The 18,369-nt window shown below is 42.9% G+C and overlaps 2 protein-coding genes across 2 annotated transcripts in view; both read right to left on the reverse strand.

Moving 5' to 3' along the window:
• Nucleotides 1-4,839: 4,839 nt before the first annotated feature.
• Nucleotides 4,840-18,009, reverse strand: XKRX (XK related X-linked). Its single transcript, XM_008509371.2, has 3 exons — nt 16,558-18,009; nt 12,394-12,662; nt 4,840-6,606 (listed from the first exon to the last, which is right to left on the reverse strand). The coding sequence occupies exons 1-3, from the start codon at nt 16,890-16,892 to the stop codon at nt 5,861-5,863; spliced, it is 1,350 nt and encodes a 449-aa protein (XP_008507593.1). The 5' UTR covers nt 16,893-18,009; the 3' UTR covers nt 4,840-5,860.
• Nucleotides 6,471-18,369, reverse strand: part of TRMT2B (tRNA methyltransferase 2 homolog B) — a 137,044-nt gene continuing 125,145 nt past the window's right edge. The window contains exon 16 of the transcript XR_011536053.1: nt 6,471-6,606. The gene's annotated coding sequence lies outside the window, so the exon portion shown is untranslated. The remainder of the gene's footprint in view (nt 6,607-18,369) is intronic.

Genomic DNA, 18,369 nt, shown 5'->3' on the forward strand with positions numbered 1-18,369 from the left:
ACAGTAGAGGAAGATGGGCACGGATGTTAGCTCAGGGCCAGTCTTCCTCAGCAAAGAGAGCAGAATTTGTGGTGGATGTTAGCTCAGGGCTAATCTTCCTCAAAAAAAATAAAAGGGGATCATTGTTAAAGTATGATTCTCAAAATGTTAAAAAAAAAAAAAGTTTTACACAAATAGAGAGTGAGCATGTGTCAAAGTTTAATTTTAAATCATGAAGGAGGAAGCCAGGAGTATGGCAGTTAACTCAAAAGAGGATATGAGAACTGGCATTTTATATATAGTCAGTTAAAAAACAAAAGAATGCTGGGGGCCGGCCCCATGGCCTAGTGGTTAATTTCTGTGCACTCTGCTTTGGAGGACTGGGCCCAGTTTCTGAGCGGGGACCTACACCACTCATTGGCGGTCATGCTGTGGCAGCAACCCACATACAAAATAGAGGAAGATTGGCACAGATGTTAGCTCAGGGTGAATCTTTCTCAGGTAAAAAGAGGAAGATTGGCAACAGATGTTAGCTCAGGGTGAATCTTCCTCAGCAAAAAAACTAAAAAAACAAAGAAATGCTAAATAAGATTGCTAAGTTAGAATCAAAGCTGATTAATGTCCTACAGGGCAATAACTGAAATCGTGGTGTCTTCTTTAGGTGGACAGAAAATAATTACCATTGCATCTTAGCAGTTTTACAGAATTGCAAAATGACTGGACCCCAATCAATTGTGTTAAATTATAATTCGTTAGACCAGAAGAATCAGATGACACTGCTCTTAACGTGACATTAAAGCCTCAAGTAATCATCTTTCCCTTTTGTATTAGTTTCCTAGTGCTGCTATAATAAATTACCACAAACTAGGTGGTTTAAAAAAAAAAAAAAACGAAAAAAAGAATACCTCTTCTTACAGTTCTGGAGGTCAGAAGTCCAACACCAGTTTCACCGGGCAGAGATCAAGGTGTCAGCAGGGCCCTGCTCCCTCCGGAGCCTCTGGGGGAGAGCCTACCTCCCTGCTTTTTATAGCTTCTAGAGCTGCATTTCTCAGTCTGTGGCCGCTTCCTCCCTCTTTGAAGCCAACAGTGTAACATCTTCAAATATCCCTGCCTTCATCTTCACATCACCCTCTCTCTTATACGGACCTTTATGATTACATCGAGCACACCCAGATGATCAAGGAGAATTCCCCATTTCAAGGTCAACTGATTAGCAACGTCGATTCTCCCCTTGCTTCCCCCTTGCCACGTCACCTCACATATTCACAGTTCCGAGGACTGGGATGTGGAGATCTTTTGGGGAGAGGGGCCTAATTCTTCGGATCACACCCTTGCTTTCAAATTCTGAGTAATTCTTCATAACCTCATCCTACACATTTTGTTCTACAGCTTCCTTTTTCCACTCAGCAATGCTGCACACATCTACCCCACTCTTCTGAATGGTTGCACAGTATTCTAATTATGGAATTGCCAGAATTTAATTGTTTCCCTCTAGATGGAAACTTAAGTTGTTACCAGTTTTTCGCTGTTATAAACAGTGCTGCAATGAACATTCCTATACATATCTCTTTGCACAATTGTGTCTAGGAAAAATTCCTAGAGGTTAAAATTCTGAGACAAAAAGTATGCTCATTTAATTCTGACAAGTACTGACAAACTGCCTTCTAAAAATTTGTGCCAATACATTACTCTCATAGCAGTAATGTATGAGAGCGCTGTTTATCTCCAATGTCACTTATACTCCATATTTGGGATTCGCTTTTGAGTCTTTCAACATCTCCATAGCTTTAAGATATCCACATAGGTTTTCCTGGTACAAAACAAGAGTTTAATAATTGTTTGATGAATTGAAGGTTAGAACAATGCAAATCCACATGTACAACTCAGAGGGCTTGTCCTAACAATGATACATCGGTAACACAGCTAAGGCGTGCAAATGTGCCTTGAATATTATAAAGTGCTATTCAGATGGTAGTTATTATTTCCACATGTGGAAATGTGTTCTTTTCACACTTAGTTCTCACATCCCCCACAGGTAGGCCTTGCTACTTCTGTTTCACATGGTATATGCATTGTTGCCCAGGCTCATAACACATACTTTCCCTGTGTACTCCACAGGCTCTAAGGTCTAAAGCATGTGACTGATGGTGCCAGTCCTTCGGGAGGAAAGGCATGATACGATTATGGGCATATATGTCTCCTGAAGATAGGAATAAAGCCCAATAACAAAAGCTTCAGAGTATGAGGATCCCCATTCTTGGGTAGATAAATATTCTGGAGGGTCCAGAGTCAACTGATCTTATTCAAGTGACCTGAGGACTCCTCAGAGACAGAGCCCCATGGGTTTAGATGGAATGTCCTGGTGAGTACCCTATCCTACAGCCTCCCACCCCACCCTCACTCTTGGAAGTAGCAACCAACTCTGTAATGCTAAGAACCATGATCCTGTGAGGGACAGGTATTGAGGGGGCTAGCTGAAAGAGAGCCTAGGTCAACCTAGGCTCTCAGGACTGTGACAGCTGGGAGAGGGGCATTATTGCTGACCATCCACATCCCCTGGTCTGCTCTAGAACTAGGAGTCAGCTTCTCAGAGGGAGTAAGAGCAGTGCTGGCAAGAGGAAGTATAAGGGAACGAGCTTTGGCACGCCCCTGCCCCGCTCTGATGGTTGTGTCTGAGGAGGGAATTCACGCAAACCTGAGTGGGCATTGCTCCCTTCAGTTTTATTCCCACAACCAGGGTCTGGAAGGTATATGTTTAAGAACATTCAGGAGACGAAATCCTGAAACTAGAAAGGAAATGGGTTCCTCTACCATCCTCCCCACACACAAACTTCCCAACCCTCCCACCCTCTCAATACCAACCTACAAGTACATGTGAGCACACACTCAGTTTTCATCTCAGGCTTTTTAGGACTTCACCCTTCTCTGAGTGAACTGAGTGGTGTCCCCTGATAAGGAGTGTTTGTGGGAAGGAATGCTTGATATGAACTCAGCCATAGCCCAAAAAATATTCCAGAAACTAGTAACATTAAAATAATTTCACAGAGGACCTAAGAGGACTTAGAGGTTTGTGTCACGATTAAGAGTGTAAGCTCTGGAGCTAGAGCGCCTGAGACTGAATCCTGGCTCTGACACTAGCTGTGACCTTGGGCAGCTCACTTCACTTTTCTATGCCTTAGAATCTTCATCTGTAGAATTGGGAATAAAAGTACCTACCCTTATGAGAGTTGTTTTGAAGACTGAATGAAATAATGCATATAAAGCACCATGCCAGACATGTAGTGAGTGTTCATAAATATTAGCTATTGTTCAATTCTCCTACAGTGTCTCACTGTATGTATGTTCTATGTCCATAGTCTTCAAAGCACTTATGGAGCAAATAAAATTGACAGCTAATAGTTTATTTAATACATTTCCTTAACAATATCTGTTGTTACAATGGCCTCTTTCCTCCAAACTTCATGTTTCTGCCTTCCTTTCTCCAAACCCACTTGCTGGCCCCATCTCTGCCTCCTCTCCCACTCAGTAAGACATGCCCCTATACAAATACCCTATGTTGCTTTAAGATTTCAAAGAGTAAAAAGAAAGTAGTCAGTTAAAGAAGTGTTCGCAGATGGAAGGGGGCACTTTCTCTGCCCTACCACCATATTCCACAATTCCTTCTCCTTTGTATCTAGAAGCTTGCTGTGGAACAGAAAGGCCACCACCTATAGGAGGTTCTGAGGGTTCATTTGCATAATGTGTCACTAGCGTCTCTTCTCCTTGGGCAAGGGCAGCAGGTTTTTCCGGTCAGAAGCTGCTCCACACCCTCGCCCTAAACTTCCTGCGTTCCTGGGATACTAAGTCACCGAGGCTGGGGAGGATAAGTGGGCAAAAATATGCCTGGTCCAGGACCAAGGCACACTTTTCTGCCCTGCATATCTCCACTCCAGCTCTAATTGGCTTGCCTCTCTCAGTGTGTGTCTCTATGTTCCCAAAGCACCCACCCCTTAAGTAGCTGATTCACATGGCTTTTATGGACCAAATTATAGTTCTACACTGCTCTTGCTCTTAATGGAGGGCATATTAACCACTGGGGAGAAACTCCTGCTTGAATTCCAAAGAGGTGGTGTGTTCTTCTGGAGGTCTGATAGATCATTTCTTTCAAATTCTGAAATACACAGTCAGAAGACGGCAGTGTGAGCTTTTCATGACAACAACCTAAGTCTCTTCTTCAACATGAAAGATGGAATGAGGGAGTTGGGTTAAAAAAGGAAATCTCCACCGTTCCAAAGCAAGTCAATTCACTCTCCCACAAATTAAATATCCAATCTTTTTAGCCCCAAACAGTGGCTGAGGATGGGAAAGCCACACTTGACCTGCCAGGAAATAGGACAATCCTAGCTAATATCCCTGCTACTTAGAAGAGGGAGCTCCCCCAACATAACATCCTGACACTGGATAAGAGGAAGGGAAATGGCTAAGGATAAATTCTTAGCAGGACCCCAAGAGTAAAACTGGATGAGGATGAGAAGCCTTAGGGCAGATTGTTCACACTTCCTTGCAGCATTGTGGCGGTCACAACTGGCACATGCTACCAGGAGTTCTTCTCACTTTCCTGGTTTCTGAGGAGCAAGCAGTAGGTAAATGCTGGGATACTTGGTCCCAATAGGCAATGGCCATAGTATCTTCAATTCCTTGGTTACCTCAGAAGTATCCAGCCGACATCCCCATCAAAATGCCCAACTTATATGAGACGTAAATATGGAGATACTTGAGAAAGGGAGAACTGCATTCATCCGCTGGGGGTGTGGGAATGAGCAGAAGGTTTATAAACATACGCTCCTTATTAGAAAATAAAATCCTATGGGCAGAAACCAGTACAGACAATGCTTTAATGACATCTGGTTTCCTTCCTCTGCTTTCACTCTGCCTTGGAGTATTAGCCACCGTCCCAACCCCAAACAGCATGAAGTTGATGTCCCAGCTTCTCTCTCCCCTAAAAAACCAAAACAACAAAATACTCAGGACAGGAGCAGACACAGAGCAATCTTCACTTCTTCTACACATTAGAAACATTTCTGACTACAGTTCAGCTTCTCTGAGGTCCACATCAAGTAGTAAAATGCCAAGAGAATAGAAAAGCTGGGTTGGAGGGAATCCCTGATAATGAGACACAAAGTGAGAGAGTTTACTCAAGCACTCCACTCAACAAGCTGGAGGCCCATGCAGGTCCCTGAGAAGGAGAGTCATTCTGGCTTAGGCCCTGAAGGAATCCCACTCTGCAGCCCCTCCTCAGAGTGAAAAGAGAGGCCCCTGATGAATGATCACTAGTAATACCCTAATGGAGAGCTAACTCGTTTGGGGAGCAGCTCTTTTAATAGTGGGAGTTTTCTTCTTAACCAGAGTTTCCCATTGGAATTAAAAGACCTCAGCCATGCTTATAGTTACAGGTTCCACATTAATCAGACTGTTCCTGGCAAGGTCCCATAGCCAGTTAGTGGTCACATCCTCTGATCAGTCAGGATATATTCTGGTGGGATTCCGCGCCTTCAGCTTAGCCCCGGGAAAGCTCAGTAACGCCTCAAGCAAATAAGCAGAGCTAGAAGGTCAGAGGAGTCTTAGGTACATGGAGGTAAGTTATCCCACAGGGCAGCCAGATAGCTGCCCTGGGTGGGAGGAGTATGAACCTGACCCTTCCAGGTATATAGTGGCTATACCTGGTGTCCAAACATAGCAGTCAATCTTAAGGAAATAAAACTTATTTGGGGGCTGCTCTTTCTTCTGACAGGCTTTACCAGAATACCTGGTGGGTATTCACCCATGAGCCTTGTCCTCTCCTTCAATTTTGCAGTTGTACTTGGCAACCCCCAACCGATCCCAAAATACCCAGGAGACAGAATCAGACAATGCTTTGCCTTGTTTCAGCATCCACGGATGGCTCCAAGTCCTCAACCCTGCCCCGAGGATGCCGGTGGCAGCAGACACAGTGGAGGTAGTCCACTACATTGTGGGTGAAGAGCGAGCGCAATGGATGCAAGTACTGGAAGAAGAGGAGCATGAAGCCAATGGAAATTAGATAAGCAATAATGAGCTGCAAGGCAATCAAGGAATGACAGTAATTCAGTAACACTTTCACTCCAAAGAACTTAAAAACCAAGACCATGATCACATTCTCTACCAATCTCACACTATAGTGCAGGCCCATATGTCCCCAGTTCTGACCTTTGTCAACAAGGTCCCTGTCTGCCAACTTCAACTGTAAGGCTGACCAGCAAGAGAAGTTGATGCCAGCATAGAGGACAGTAATGGAAATCAGCACCACTAGGGTGCCGACCCTGCTGAAATTCTTCTCAATATTATTGGGCATCTGGCCACCGCTCCTCCAGAACTTAACCCAAGGCTCAAAGAGGATGATCAGGAAGTTGAGCAATAAGAAGGGCACAGCCTTCAGTTTCAAGGTGGCTGAGAAGAGCACCAGAATCATGAGGCGGGAAGTGATCTCCAATGTCCGCCAGATGGTGATGCAGAGGACTTCTAGCGGCCCAAGGCGAATCTTGTATTCATCGTACTTGATCTGGATAGCCAACATATTGCAGAGGGTAGCCCCATAGGTGACAGATATCAGGGAAAAGACCATTAGCACAGCTGTAAGGAAAAAAAAACAGAAAAAATAAGCAATCAGTCAATGTTGGTGGTGAAACTTGGACTCTGACCCAGAGGTCCAGAGAGATTATAGGAGAGATTTGAGGGCCCCAGTTAAGAGCAAACTCATGTGTGATCACAGCTATGTAAACAAAAAGCATGCACAGAGAGAAATAAACTAAAATATATATTTTTATGATAGGGATTATACCAGTTTTTTCAATCTTTTTTCCACATTTCTCTAATTTTCCAAATTTCCCATGATGAACATACACTGTAATACTTTAATAATCAGATAAATGTACAAAATGAGTTTTTTTTTTTTAAAAGAGTGGGTCTCAGAACTAGCATTGAGAGGTCACTAACATAAAGGGAGAGGGCGGCATCTACCTGATGAAACAAGCTTCTAAGTCAACAATGGACGCAGAAAGAACTCAATCTGAAAAACTCCAGTCTCAGAGAACGCCTCTGGTAATATAAGTCCCTTCTTTGATGTATATCTTCCTCAAGGAACTAATCTTGTTTGTGTGTGCTTCTAGAATGTGTCAAGATGTGCACTGGGAATTCCATGGGAGCAGAAGGGCTCATGTCTATTTTGTTCACTGCTGTGTCCCCAGAGCACAGCACACTGCCTGGAATATAGTATGTGCTCAATAAGTGTTTGTGGCCTTACTGGAGAATCCTGGGTTTAGAAAGGCAGCATAAAATACCTATGATTAGAAGCCCTTGGTTCAGCTGCACGGGAGCTTGTGCAAGTCACTGAATATCTGTGTGCCTCAATTTCCCAATTCAGTGAGATACTCTAGAGTTGCTTGTATTAATACCAGCAATGTCAGTTCAGCACCCCAATGCTTTGGTATACCTTAGGAATCCTCAAATTTCAGCAGAGTGATTTAAAAGCTTAAAAGCTCTGTTTCCTAGCCCATGATCTCCATAACATTCTATGTTAGAGCAGAGGCCTTGAAGGGTCAGGATGCTCCCTAATCTGCTATACTAGGTCTCAACTATAGATCAGAGTGGCCTTTTCGTTTTCTTCCTTTGTATCGAAGGATACCGATCACTAAGAAAAATCTAGTGCTCTCAAGGAAAGTGGGAGGCCCGAGAGGTACTCATCCAAAAGGAAAGCTGGAGCTTTCTGTTCCCATAAAAATGCTGAATCCAGGGAACTAGAGCCGTGGAGATGTCAAAGCAATGTGCAAGAAAAGCAAAGACCCTCCCATGGAAACCCAAAAGGAAGCACGGCTTTGTTTTTTGAGATCTTTTTCCGCTCTAAGTAGAGTGTTGGAATCTCAGAGACTGGAATGGGAGACTTCTTTTTTAAGAGTTTTTTAAAAAATTATTTTATTGAGGGCATATTGGCCTCAATATGTACATATGTACATGTCACATTGTGTAAATTCCAAGTGTACATTATTATACATCAGTTTCTGTATAGTCTGCATTGTGTTCACCATCAAGTCTAGTTTTTACCTGTCACCAAACATGTGTGCTCTTTGATGTATTTTGCCCTCCCCTCACCCCCTTCCTCTCTGGTACCCACTAATCTGTTCTCCTTATCTATGTGTTTGTTAGGGAGACTCTGTTAAAGTGGCTACTCTTAGCTTTATTTTTATTTTTTTCTAGTTTTATTGAGATACAATTGACATATAATATTGTATTAGTTTAAGGTGTACAACATAATGATTTGATAAACTCTTAGCTTTATAAACCACTCTCAATCTCAAGCCTCACGAGCTGATGCTCCTTGTGGAGTTGGCAATGTCAGAACATACGTACATCTAGCCAAGTGTCGTGATGCTTTCCCTTAAATTAGAACTCATTTATTGATGGTAGTGTAATAAAAGGAAGAAAGCCTGATGCTTCCAATAAATGTAAAAGCACCTTCCATCTGTCTCCCTACAAATAGACTCATGTCATAAGAGATCATAATGCTGCTAGTGAATATGCTCATCTATGCTGATCCAGATGGCCTCCAAGAGAAAAAGGGACTAGAAAAAGGGTAGTAAGGAGAAGACAAGAGAGTGGGTGAAATGAAGAAAACTAAATCAAAAAGTTATTGACAAAATCTTAAAAGAGACAGTGTTGTCAGAAAGTTTTTAATAGGAAAAATTACTGAAGAATTGAAAACAAGGTCTTTGAGAAAACTTCCCTTACATCCTTTGTATAGTGATATTGTTAGAAACACGTCTCCGAAGGCAGACATCCTGGACTCCAACTCAATCTTTGCCATCTATTACTTATGGAACCTTGGGGAACTTGCTTAACCTCTCAGTGCCTCTGTTTCCTCATTTGTAAAATGCGGATAATAATAATAATTATCTCATAGGGTTGTTGTGAAATTCAATGAAATAATTACACATAAAGGGCTTAGAGAAACGCCTGGAACATGGCAAATGCTATCTGCTAGCTCCTATCATCATCATCATCATCATTCCCTATTTCCAGAAGCATAGTAGATGTATTTACTTTATTTAGGCACTACCTTGACACTTAGGAAATCAGGTGATTTTAAAACTGATAGAACTAAGAAATAAGCCTTACGAAAACGTGCAAGACCTCTAGCAAGAAAACTATACAACTTTAGTGAGTATATTAAAAAATATTTAATGAAGTACACTTCAGTAAAGTTGTATAGTTTTCTTGCTAGAGCTCTTGCACATTTATGCCATAGATCGTGGTGATGTTCCATGGATATATACTTATCTCCAAACACATCAAGCTGTATACATTAAATAGGTATAGCTTTTTGTATAGCAATCATACTTCAAGAAAGTGGTTTAAAAATATTTAATCAAGTGGAAAGGTTTATTATCTTCTAATATGAAATTGATTGATCCTGTAAAAATATAAATTCCCTCCAAAATAACCTAAATAATTTAATGCAATCCCAATCAGAGTCTCAATGCAATGTTTTTTCCTTTGTTGTTGTTATTGTTTTGCTTTGTTTTATTTTTTGGTGGGAGAATTGACAAATTGATTGTGGAAATTAACCCATCTGGAAGATCAGGCTAAACCACTCTACCAGATATGAGTTGTGAAAGGCCTTTGCAAGAAAGGTACAAGATCTAAAAGCAATAAAGAATTTGAATACACAAAAGTTTAATACTTTAGAATGCCAGAAGATACCACAAGTATATTTTATATATTCATATACTGTGTTGCACATGTGTGTTGGACCTGTGTTACATGTATGACATGTACATACACATCTAAAATATGTGAGTATGTACACACACACACAACATTATACAAATGTATACATTTACACTCATCCACAGCAGGGAAAAGATTAATAGTCAAAATAAGTAAATAGCTCCTACAAATTAATGAGAAAAAGACGTCACTAGAAAAAGTGGGTAAAATATATAAATAAGCAATATAAAGAACACACAGAATGACCAAACATGAAAAGATGCTCAGCTTCATTCATAATTCAAGGGAGCAAATTATTAAAACAATCAGTCATTTTATAATTATACAACTAAAAAATATTTAGTTTACGATATGAAGAAATAGGCATATTCATACACCGTTGATGGGAATATAAAGTCATACAACCTTTGGGAGGGTTACTTGGAGTGCAGATAAAATTCTAAACATGCAGATGCTTTCACCCAGCAATTCTGCTGCTAAGAGTTTTATCCTACGGAGTCTCATTCCAGCCCACAGATACGGATAAAGATGTTCACTAGAGCATACTTTGCAATTAGAAAAAAACTTTTCTGCATGGAAAAATTAGAAACAAACTGAAATCCTACCAATAGAAGACTAGGGAAATAAGAAAGAAGGTCCAATTCATAGGAGGGAAATATATACTATATAGCATGATTATTACTATATGTATATATAAATAACCGTTGAAGAAAGATATATTGGCATACTTTTGGAAAAGGCATGTTGCTGAACAGAAAGTTTAATACAGTTCTTTTTTGACAAAAATATACATACATATATGTTGTACGTATGTTTATATTTGCATAGTAAAAAGAAGTCTGGAAGGATAGATACTGAATGGTCAATAGAGATTACCTTTGGGGAGTGAGATTACATCTCCTATTTTATATATATTCTGTATGGTTTTGAATCTTTACCATAGCCATATCTGATTTTTATAACTAAAAAATAAGGACCAAAAATACTAATACATGATCATGGTAAAAATTTCTTTTTTTTTTTTTTTTTTTGAGGAAGATTAGCCCTGAGCTAACATCTGCCGCCAATCCTCTTCTTTTTGCCGAGGAAGACTGATGCTGAGTGAACATCCATGCCCATCTTCCTTTACTTTATATGTGGGATGCCTACCAAAGCATGGCTTGCCAAGCCATGCCTTGTCCGCATCCGGAATCCAAACCAGCGAACCCCGAGCCACCAAAGCGGAACGTGCACACTTAACCACTGCACCACCAGGCCGGCCCCCAATCATGGTAAAAATTTCAAACCACATAGAAGGGTATAAAGCAAAAAGCAAAAGTCAGCTGACTCCTCATTTTTCTTGCATATCTTTCTAGAAATTTTCTGTGCATATACAATTAGCTGTAGGGCAATCGGTTTGTGCATGTATTACCTTTATAATGTATACATATTTTAATTATGTGATTTGATGATCCTCAAAATTCTCAAGGGGAAAAGCATCCTCATTTCCAGAGATTTTTCTCCTTTCACTACTGTCAATTCTAGGTATGTGAAAAGTTTCAAAACCAACTTCATGAACAATTCTTAATGGAGAAAAAGAGAAAAGAGGGCAAATTTCCTCTTTACAATTATGTGAGAGATGGGCCTTTGCCAAGCAGAGTCAGCACCTAATAATAAGGAAATGGTCCAAAGCTGGACCCACAGCTGTACCAGCTCCAGCCCAAGCAGATGAAGTTAATCTCAGGCTGTTAAAACTCATGAACACTAGCTCATCTCGACTTTGAGGAGACATTTCATCCTCTGCTAGAGGTCTTACTCACCTCAGGGTCCCTCTTTTACAAGATCCTTCTTAATTTGGGGGGAAATTAAGACAGGCACCTCTTTGGTAACTTCCTCCAAAGATCATAGAGAAGGTCGGAACTGGGACCAGGCCTGAGTCTCATCAGTACTCATTCCACACCCCTTTTCTTTCTCCCCACTGGAGTTGGGAGGAGTGATTAAATCAGTGGTTCCCAAATGTGGCTGATCAGAATCAACTGGGGTACTTTCAAAAAATACAGATTCCTGGCCTCCCTACAATCAGATTGCTGCAGGTCCAAGGAAGAAATGTAATTTTAAAAAGAGGCTTTCACCCAGTAATATATTTTCTCATGATCAGTAATATTTGTGAGCCTCTTATTTAAAGACAGCCATCCCCAAACCAAAACAAACAAAGAAACAACCTCAGTACAATTTAAACTCTCTGGACTAGGGAAAATGTCCTACTGGTTGCTGGTTTTACTAGCTGCTTCTGGACCCAGAGAGGGTTTATCTGTGGCAATTTTAGTCTATATAGCTTACCCCAGTTTACGAAATCTGGCAGGCGTGAGATGTCTGGCTCTCTAAGTTTTTTGATTATCTACCCATACTGTCCAACAGAACTTTCTGCAATGATGAAAACGTTCCGTAATACCTGTGGTGTCCAACACAGTAACCACCGGCCATATGAGGCTATCGAACACTTGAAACATGGGTAGTATGCCTGAGGAAGTAAACTTTTTATTTTATTTTAATTTAATAGCCACCTGAAGCTAGTGGCCAGTGTATTGGACAGCTCAAGTTCCGATTTCTAAGACCATTGATTTAAGTGGAGCCCTCCCGTCTCCTGACCCAACTCACCTCTACCCAGGGGAACCTCTGCAGAGATCAGGGTCACATAGAGCTGATAGGTCAGCTGGGGCACTGAGCCCAGAAAGGCTTGGATCTGTGACATACGTTTGTAGGCATTGCGGTGCATAGCCAGGGTCCGGATGGAGTGGCCCACCTCCCATTCTATCAGCACCTCCTCGCCATTTATTAGCATCTTCTTTCTGGTGAGGCTGACATAGGGCTCCTCCTGCCCCTCTTTCTTCCACAGTGTGAGGTACTTAATCATGGCCTCCAAACATCTGCAGAAGTAAAGCATCATGGGAACTTAACTAAAGCTGTCTTGGGAGGGGAGCTTGTAGTGAGGGGGAAAAATAGCTCGGGGAGGCTGTGTTATGTTTTGCCATTTCTCTCCCATCCTACTCATTTCACATGAGTCAAAGAGTTGGTTGTGCCTTCTACAAGTTACTTGAGCCCAAATCCTTTTTTGTTTGGTTGGTCATTGACTGACCTAAGAACACCATTTGGGAAGTATTTCTTTGGGTACTTAAGGAATTGCTTTGTCTCCTTAAGAATGAGCCTGTAGTAGACAAGTGCCTTGAACACAAAGATATTAAGTAAATAATGTGTTGAGAAAGATGAAGGTTCCAGAAGGCCCTGGTTTTCATAACACCTCCAGTTTCTGAGGTAAAGCATTCCCTATTCAAGGCATTCCGCTCCATAATTGGGGCTTTTGAGCTCTGTTTTTTCAAGAGAGAGTGACAACTATGACTGTCTCAGCCAAAAAGTCTTGGAGGAGATCTGGAAAAAACTTCTCATACACAGGAAAGCCATTTAGCAACAAAAGTACTTAAAAGACTTGACAACTCACAACCAAATATGCTATATACCTAGGGAACTGCAAAAGATCTCTCGAAAGGTTTCTTTTGGGGCCTCTTGATCTGTTTAGGAACAACAGCCTTTTAAACTTGATTCTTTCTTTACAAAGAGTAAAACATCCTTATGAGAGCCTATCACCCTTGAAATAGTGTTAAGACCACATTTCCTGCTGTACCCCTCCCATCTCCTCCATATCAATAAGAAGTCGTTAGTAGTTCTGATGTGTTGAACAGAAGAGAAACAACATCTTGTAGAACATCTTGTTTTGGAACATCTGAGTTACTACTTCCCCCATTCATCTTGAATGGAAATTGTGGACTATTTCTTATGACAAGTAACAACACACGTGATGAAAATTAAGACATTTTTCCTGATAGACAGGGGCAGGGGTTGTATTTATCCTGCCCAAAGCTCTTAGCACATAGTGGGAATTTGATAGATATTTGCTGAGTAAATGAAAAGAGTGGGAAGGAAGAAAAGAATATAGGGTGAGAAATGACGGGAGGAGGGGATAATAATAACCGCAACGTAACAGAAAAATAGACCAAAGACAAGCTCAGAGATTTATTTGCTCTCTAGGCCTTTGGCTCCTAAAAGGAAGGTTTAGAACAAGTCCGGTTGCCAACCTCCATACGATCCCTCTGAGATCGTTGCCTGCGTGCCAGCCTGAAGCATGTAGTTGGAAACATTCACTTTCTAGGGACAAACTCTAAAACCCAGGACAGAAAAAGATGGAAAAAGAGAACCGAGAAGAAAAAAGTGACATTCTCTTCCTGTTCAGGGAAAATGCATAAACGCATTTCCAACAAAAGATTTTAGATTTCAGTCCAAGCCCATCAATGATACTGCGAATAAAATACTGGGGGAAGCAATGGCATGAAGCATTCTTTATGCTTCTATTCTTACGGTTACTTACTGGTTTAAGTAAGGGTGTTTGCTATGCTTATAAACTTCAGTAAATTAGAGTACATTTTTATTTCCAGAAGTATCTTTGCATTTCATAAAAGAGAGCCAGGCCCTCCAAATACTTTCACGTGCTTAGTAGCACTCATCAAGTTCCTACCTAGCTAAAATGTAATTTGCCTTGAAAATAAGCCTATCAAGGACATAGTTTATGAGCTTTTAACTATTTTTTCCCTGCTATGGGGTTAGCTGACAGAGATTATAAACGCTTTCCAATCATTTTTTTTTCTTCTTCTCCCCAAAGCTCCCCAGTATACAGTTGTATATTCTAGTTGTGAGTGCCTCTGGTTGTGCTATGTGGGACGCCGCCCCAGCGTGGCCTGATGAGCGGTGCCATGTCCGTGCCCAGGGTCCGAACCAGAAAAACCCTGGGCCACTGAAGCGGAGCGCGCAAACTCAACCACTCGACCACGGGGCCGCCCCCGCCAAATCATTTCTAATGGAAGCTAAATGACAAAAATGAAATACGGTACTCAACACTCCATATGGAGGGTCCAAATCAAGGATGGCTTGGGAGGCCACAAAGCAAATAAGGGAAGTCAAAACTGGGGACTGGGGCGGTTTTTGCTGATATTTGCTTCTTGAGAGTGCTCGATCTGTTAACTCAATATACTGCATTTGAAAAGGGAAAGAAGAATGGTTTCCTTGTTCCTTAGTGACATCTCTAAATTTCCTGGTTCCAAGTGCAAGATGAGGTCTTCCCTTTACAGCTTAACTTCAAAGATTTAGAACTGGAAAGGATCTTTAGATTAACCTAGTCCCAAGGTTGCATATAGGCCAGTTGAGTCACATCTGACCAACAGCTGTGGTTTGTTTGGCCCATACTGTGTTTTAAATTAGTCGCCAAAATTTAAAATCATGATATTTCACATGAAATCCTGTCTTGGAAGACACTCCTGAAAAGTTGGGGGATCTGGCAATACTGGGTCTGACATCCAACAGGGAGCCAATGGGCTGGAGCTGCAGGGCAGCTGCCTCCTGCAGGCAGATCGTGTGGCCTCCGGACTGCCACTGCACTCACGACTCTCCGTCATTTCTCTAACACTGAGACTCCATTTTCATTTATCATCACAGATGAAGCTACTGTTTCTTTCATACTTGGCCTGCTTCACTCATTTATGACACCTGCCTGGCCCTGTAAGCGTCTGAATTTGAGACCCGTGATCTAGCCCAACTCATTTATTTTACAGATGAAGGAACTGAGGTCCAAGGCATCTTCAGAGATTTCACGAAGGTCATGCAACTAGTCAATGACAGAGGGAGGACTAGATTCCAGGACTTCTGAATTCCAGGCCACTGTTTCTGTTGATAGCCCATATTTTCTCTGATGGAGCCTAATCGATTCCTCCCCATTTACACATATATTGATAAAAAAATTCTAAGGGAGAAGTTTCATCCTTAGTTTCAGACTGTGTTTACTTCTCTAAGAATGAACTATCTCCCCATTACAATTACAATATCAACACTCTGACCCACATTCCTCAGCTGACTGCAGGTTTCTGCCTCTCTTGCAATAAAGACAAACTTGGTCCATTCCTTCCTCCTGAACTCATAAATTTTGCAACATCTCCCTATCTTGAAAATGTCATAGCATTCAAATGAGATGGTGACACAAATACCTGTCTCCCTAGGATAAGGCACACCCTTGCCCCTTAAAGGCAATCTGAATGGAAAGACTTGGTACTATTACATTGTGCTACAGCATCCAGATGGAGAGGTGGACTGTCTTTCTTTGCCCCCTTCTAACTGTGTGCCTTTATTGCAGAAAGATACAAAGAGATAAACAGGAGGTGGATGAACTGAAAGACAATAATGAAGTACAATGGGTTGGGGTACCAGATGACCACAGATGGCTTAACATATTTTCTAGATGACAAATAACTCTGGAAAATTTGAAAATGGTGGCAGCACCAGTCCAAGCAGCTCAGGGTAAAGAAACTGAATGTGAGATGGGATGAAGTGGGGAAGGAACTTTCCTCCAATTTACAGAGCATCTAAAAGGCAAAGTCCAAATAACACACGCTGAAGCTCCCGCCTGTGTGCACAGTGACCACATCAGTTGGTCCCATACCAATTTTCAAAACCCAATTCCAGATAGTAAACATTGTCTAATGAGGTCTTACCAATGATACCATACCTAGTTTTGGAACACAGGTACATGCCACATGTTCATTGTGGTGGCATTTAAGATTTCAGATAAGATTTTTTTGGATGGTAAACAGGGAAGCCAAGAGTGGGAAGGAATGGGAGAAGTGAGTAGATTAGAGGCACAGTACCAGTCTTGTACATATTAGCTTCATCTTTCTCTGCACAAATCTGGGGGGCGGGGAAGGAAGAGATTAAAAAGTTGCTCACCTGATAACAGGTCCCAAGAGGATTAGATGCATAAACAGTGATAGCGGCTTGTCTTTGGCCAGATCTCTGTGGACAAAAATGAGGGTCAACTGGACCATAATGGATGAAAACATAAAAAAGGAAAAGGTGTATGCCATCCAGTAGGTTTCACTATTCTTTCGATAGATTCTAACCATGTACAAAGCAGACGCAGCCTCCCCACAGTACAAAAAGGTGGAGAAGAGGATGCCAAATGGAAAGGTAAATCGGGGGTTGGCCCCACGGATGACATTTTCCTCCAGAGATGAAATGGGATCCAGGCTTGGCTCCTCAGGAATTTCATAAACGCGGTCCATTGTCGAGGTTCTGAGCGTCGTGGTCTGGTCTTCAGAGCATCCCCCCACCCCTACCCCCCAATTAAACTCTGTAGCCACTGCAGTCCAAGTATTAGCGAAGAGAGCAGTCAAGTCCGATTCCAGAATCTACTAGTTAGAGCAGGGGACTCCTCTCTTCTAGTCTCAAATTAGACTTGGAGTCTGGGATGGAGAGCCCAGCAGTACCACTTTGAACTTGACTCTCGATTGGTCCAGGATTCGTCAATATACGTGATGTGAAACTTGGACAAGACAAAAGCAATCATCTTAGCGCCTAGTCCAGAGTCCAATTCCAGGCTCGTGAAGGGCCATGGGAACAGCTGTTCCCGTGGCGGCTTCTTTTGCAGACCCCAAGGTAGGGGGGTAGCCACGCTGTCCTGGCACCAACACTCAGCAGCAGTGCCCTCTCAAACCAGCCGAGAACTGAGCCAGAGAAGAAGAGGGGGCGCAGCCTGAGCGTCCTTTCGCGGATTCAGTTTAGTGCCTAGCTACCCTAGGTATTGCTAGGCTGTGGCTCCTAGCTCGCCCGCTCGCCGGCGCTCTCAGGATCCGCGCTGCGTCGAGGGTTCTCAGGATGGCTCTTCGGATTCCCCAAGCTCTGCCCCCAAGGCAGCCGGGCCAGGGGCAGAGGAAATGCCACAACCCTGTCCCCGAGCTCAGTCTCGGGGGAGAGGAGCAGAGCGCGTGCGCGCGCGCTCCAGGATCAAGAGAAAGGTGGAGGGGCTTCTTTTCCACGGAGAAACTTTCCTATCGAGATGCACGACGTGCGGGGCGCCAAGCCAGCCGGGCAGATGTCCCCAAACTTTTGGGCGCCCTCTGCTGCCGGGGTCCTGCCTGGCCCGCAGTTCCAGCTGTCAGAGGTCTGCTGCTTCGGGAACTAAGGCACCGACGGCGGGGCGGACGAAATGGGAGAGACAGCTGAGGCCAAACAAAACCAGCCTGCGAGTTGCAGGGCGGGCAGCGAAGGATGCTCGGCGTGGAGAGGCGCGACAAAAAGCGGCTTGGGCCAATCCTCAGAAGCACTTCTCACCACAATCCCTGGAACGGGGGGGAGCCACAGCTTTCCTCTTCCCCAAGAGCAGCAGAAACGCCCACTTCTACCCCGCCCTCCCTAACTTAGCTTGCTCCCACACTCGCTCAACCCACGCGGTTACGCAGGTGTGTCTCTCTCGGCCTCCGGGTTGAACCTCCCTAGGTCCTATTGCCCTCCAGATAATATCACGGTAAGACAATAGGACGGGGCGGGGGGCGGTGCAGAGACCTGGGAGGCAATTGGGTCAGAGAGTTTCCTAACCAGGCCAAACTGTATGCAGCAGAGGGAAGACAGAAAAGGGGGGGGGGGGTGTCAAGACTCAAGGTCAGCCCACAGACACTCAAAGCTCATTCTATGCCTTGATTTCTCTACTTGCAAAATGAGGCCAGGATAGGAACTTTAGAATGAACTTTCAGGTCTTTGGCT

This window comes from Equus przewalskii, chromosome X, assembly GCF_037783145.1.
Source record: "Equus przewalskii isolate Varuska chromosome X, EquPr2, whole genome shotgun sequence".
NCBI classification, from domain to species: Eukaryota; Metazoa; Chordata; class Mammalia; order Perissodactyla; family Equidae; genus Equus; species Equus przewalskii.